General features: G+C 48.0%; 1 protein-coding gene across 1 annotated transcript in view; it reads left to right on the plus strand.

The window, feature by feature from the left end:
• The window catches only part of gramd1a (GRAM domain containing 1A), a gene marked incomplete in the record, with an annotated part of 40689 nt that overhangs the window by 4927 nt on the left and 32381 nt on the right, over positions 1-3381 (plus strand). The window contains 1 exon segment of the mRNA XM_024258282.2: positions 1601-1814. Within this exon segment, the coding sequence (XP_024114050.1) occupies positions 1601-1814 (214 nt within the window).

Below are 3381 nucleotides of genomic sequence, written 5' to 3' on the forward strand. Positions count from 1 at the left end.
TCTCCCTCCTCCCCTCCTTAGCGGCGGAGGATTACCGGGGGGGCGCAGAGACGCCACTCCGTTATCGGGTCGTGCATTCTGGGTCGGCGGTGTGTCCGGTACCGGCGGTGATGGGAAATTAGCCTCCATCCGCGCGGGACGGTGGGCTCTCCTCTCTCTCCCCCGCAGCTGAGCGCGCGGGACGCGGCGCGCGCGCGCAGACATTTTCCCCGCACCATCTGGCTCGCGGCGCCGCGCCTCCTCCCGCAGCGGCGGACACCGCCGTGCGCGTCGCAGCGAATCGGACATGTTCGAGTAAGTGCACCGCACCGGGACCGGTTCTGCGAGCGCGCGGGCCGGTGCGCACGCGGCGGGTATTGTTTCGGCGGCTTTAGCTGCTTAAACCGATCGCGTTAATGATCTGCACACGGTCACGCGCTGGAGTCCTCCTTTCCGACCCCGCGCGCGGGACCAGCGGCCTCGTGTTTGCCTCCGCGGGACGGAAACGCACCGACGCCGTGCGGGGTTTGTGCGCCGCGCGGACAGGAAGCTCCAGTCACGCAGAACAATCTAGAAGCGTTTCCGTCCCGCTGCAGAGCCTAATCTGTGCTTGTAAACACACGCGGACACGGACGCACGCGCGCGGGTCCACCTGCTGCTGAAGGCAGCTTAAAGCTGCTCCTCATCATCAGCTGATCGTCTCCTCTGCAGCCTCCTCTGGGCCGCAGGCGGTTACCATGGAGACGCAGGCTGCACCTGTAGCCGGAGGGCGGGGCTTCGGTCTGTGCCACAGGTTCGAGTCCGGCACAGAAGCTGCTGTCGGTCCCGGTCCAGACATTTATCTCTATGGCGCCTGAACTACAGGAGACCTGTAAACATTGGATAAACTTGACTAAATTCTACAAAAACCCTCAACTTCATGATTTGATTTTATAAAAAGAATACTGCAACTTTTCAACTGATGATTCCTGTAGATTCTGAAGGAGAAAAGCAGCTCAAGACGCTCTCCTTCAGAATCTGCTGGAATGATCCGTCTTAACGCTTGAAAAGTTACAATGAGTCAAAGAACATAAACGCTGGCGCTCCGGTGTTAAAGGGTTGATTAGACTTTGTTCTCAGCAACCAAAAAGTATGAAAACAAACTAAAGGAACGTCTTGACCCTTTGGCTCTCCAGATTCAGGTTTCTGAAGCTGTGATTGATGCTGCAGAGAGGAGCAGAGGAGGAGAAAGCAGGAGGAGAAGGCAGGAGGTCCTGCTGGCTGAAGGAGGAGCGTCCTCAGCGTTCTCCCTTTGATTTGTTGTTGCTGACCCGCTCGGATCCTTAAGCCGCTTACGTCTGTGGGACAGGGATGACTATCGCTGTCAACTTCAGGAAGCTGAAGCATTTTCTCCACTGATGATCTGAAACCGTTTGGTAGAACTGATTTTAGCGGGAAACTTTAGGCGGAATCATTAGGATCTCAGATGTTCTTTCTGAATGTGGACTTTTACGTTTCGCCCGTGTGGGCGGGGCTGTCAGACTGAGGGAGGGGTCATGGCTCTGACCTCAGCCGGCCTTTGCAGACGATCTGTTTGGAGCTGCCGGCATTTCCTGAGCAAACTCTCTGTTCTGTCCTCCAGCACGGCCAGCAACTCCCCCCGCAGCACCCCCGGGAGCTCCCCCTCCCTGCGGCGCCGGGTCCTGGGTGGGGGCAAGGCCAGCGAGAGCGAAGGCGGAGAGAAGAGCAGCGGAGGAGGGGGGGGCTCCGACAGCGCGCTCCCCTCCGTCCCTTCGGCGTCCTCCCTCTCGTCCGCCTACCCCATCGCTTCCCGCCACTTTAGCCGCAATGCCAAGGTAAGTGGCATTCATGTTCCAGGGCTGAGCCCCACAGGGATCAGGAGTAAACAAGTTTCATTACCTGTGATGATGCTGGTGTGAAAGCGTTTTACTGAAACTAGTCACTGAGGATGCTGAAGCTTTTTGCTGAAAATTGTGACGCAGTTTAATGTAATTGTTGCAGGGATTTTTATTTGATTTTTATCAAAATTCTTGTTTTTACTTTTAAGTCACTGGCAGGGACGGCACCTCCTTACCTCTCTAGTCTGGTTTTAAAATACTCCCCCACTAAGTCCTTACGCTCCCCAGACCAGTGCACGCTACTGGTTCCCAGAACCAAACGTAAGTTCCGGGGGGATCGTGCTTTTTCTGTGTTGGCTCCCAAACTGTGGAATCAGTTGCCACCAGCTATAAGAGAGATCACGCTTTTGGAGTGTTTTAAAAAAGAATTGTTCCTCCACTACAGCCTTTTAGCATTAGCCTAGCCTTTTATTCTATTTTATGGTGGTTTTATCTCTGTTTTAAAATTGTTTTGTTGATTTTATCATTGTTTTTAAATTGTTTTACTTGGTTTTATGTCTTTTATCCTTTTTTATGTTTTACTATTGCACAGTGCTCGGTTTTTGTTTTTCCTTGTGTACAGCACTTTGGGCCTCCTTGACTGGTGGTGGAAGGTGCTTTATAAATCAATAAATGAAAATCAATAAATGGATTTACTGAAAATACATAAGATATTTGCAAAATGTTAAATTTGCTAAAAGATGGGAAATTTCATAAAAGAACTACAAAAGAGCACTGAAATTTACCTACATTTCTAGAAAATTTAGTAGTAAAATTCCTTAAAAATCTCGAATTCATGTCAATTTAAACAATATATATATTTAGCCTGATGCTAAAATAGAAGCTAAACTCCAAATTAGGCTAATAAATCTCAGGAGATAATAAATTATCCAAAAAAGTTAGCATGTTGCTAAAATATGAGCTAAACTCCTAATTAGTATAAAAAGTCTCAGGAAAAGCCAAATTAACCAAAAATGTTAGCTCACTGTAATCATCAGCTAAACTCCAAAATAGCCTTAAATTCCTCCTGACTAAATTAGTCAAAAACGTTAGCATGTCGCTAAAATAGAAGCTAAACTCTTATTTTTTTTAAATTACTATATAGATGAAAACATAACCCATGAATATGTTTTAAGCTTTGGTGCTAGTCTGCTTTACATTTGAAGACCTTCTCATTTATTCCCTATGGTTCGAATTTTCTCAATATTTCAAAAACTATCAGGTTAATAAATACCAAAAGTACGAGCAGTAATGTCCTGAAGGAGATGAACGTTTTGATACCAGGATTTCTGAAATCTCTGAGAGTTTGAGTTTTTATTTGCAGAAAAGCGTTCAGAACGGAGCAGGAGAATCACTGCAGTGAGAATGTTGACTAAGCAATCACACAATGATTGTAGCACAGAAAGCCTGAGACTGTCTCAGTAAAGTGGGTGGACAGATGATGATGGTGATGATGGTGATGGTGATGATGATGGTGATGGTGATGATGATGATGGTAGTGGTGATGATGGTGGTGATGATGATG

Source organism: Oryzias melastigma, linkage group LG16 (assembly GCF_002922805.2).
Source record: "Oryzias melastigma strain HK-1 linkage group LG16, ASM292280v2, whole genome shotgun sequence".
In the NCBI taxonomy this organism is placed as follows: Eukaryota; Metazoa; Chordata; class Actinopteri; order Beloniformes; family Adrianichthyidae; genus Oryzias; species Oryzias melastigma.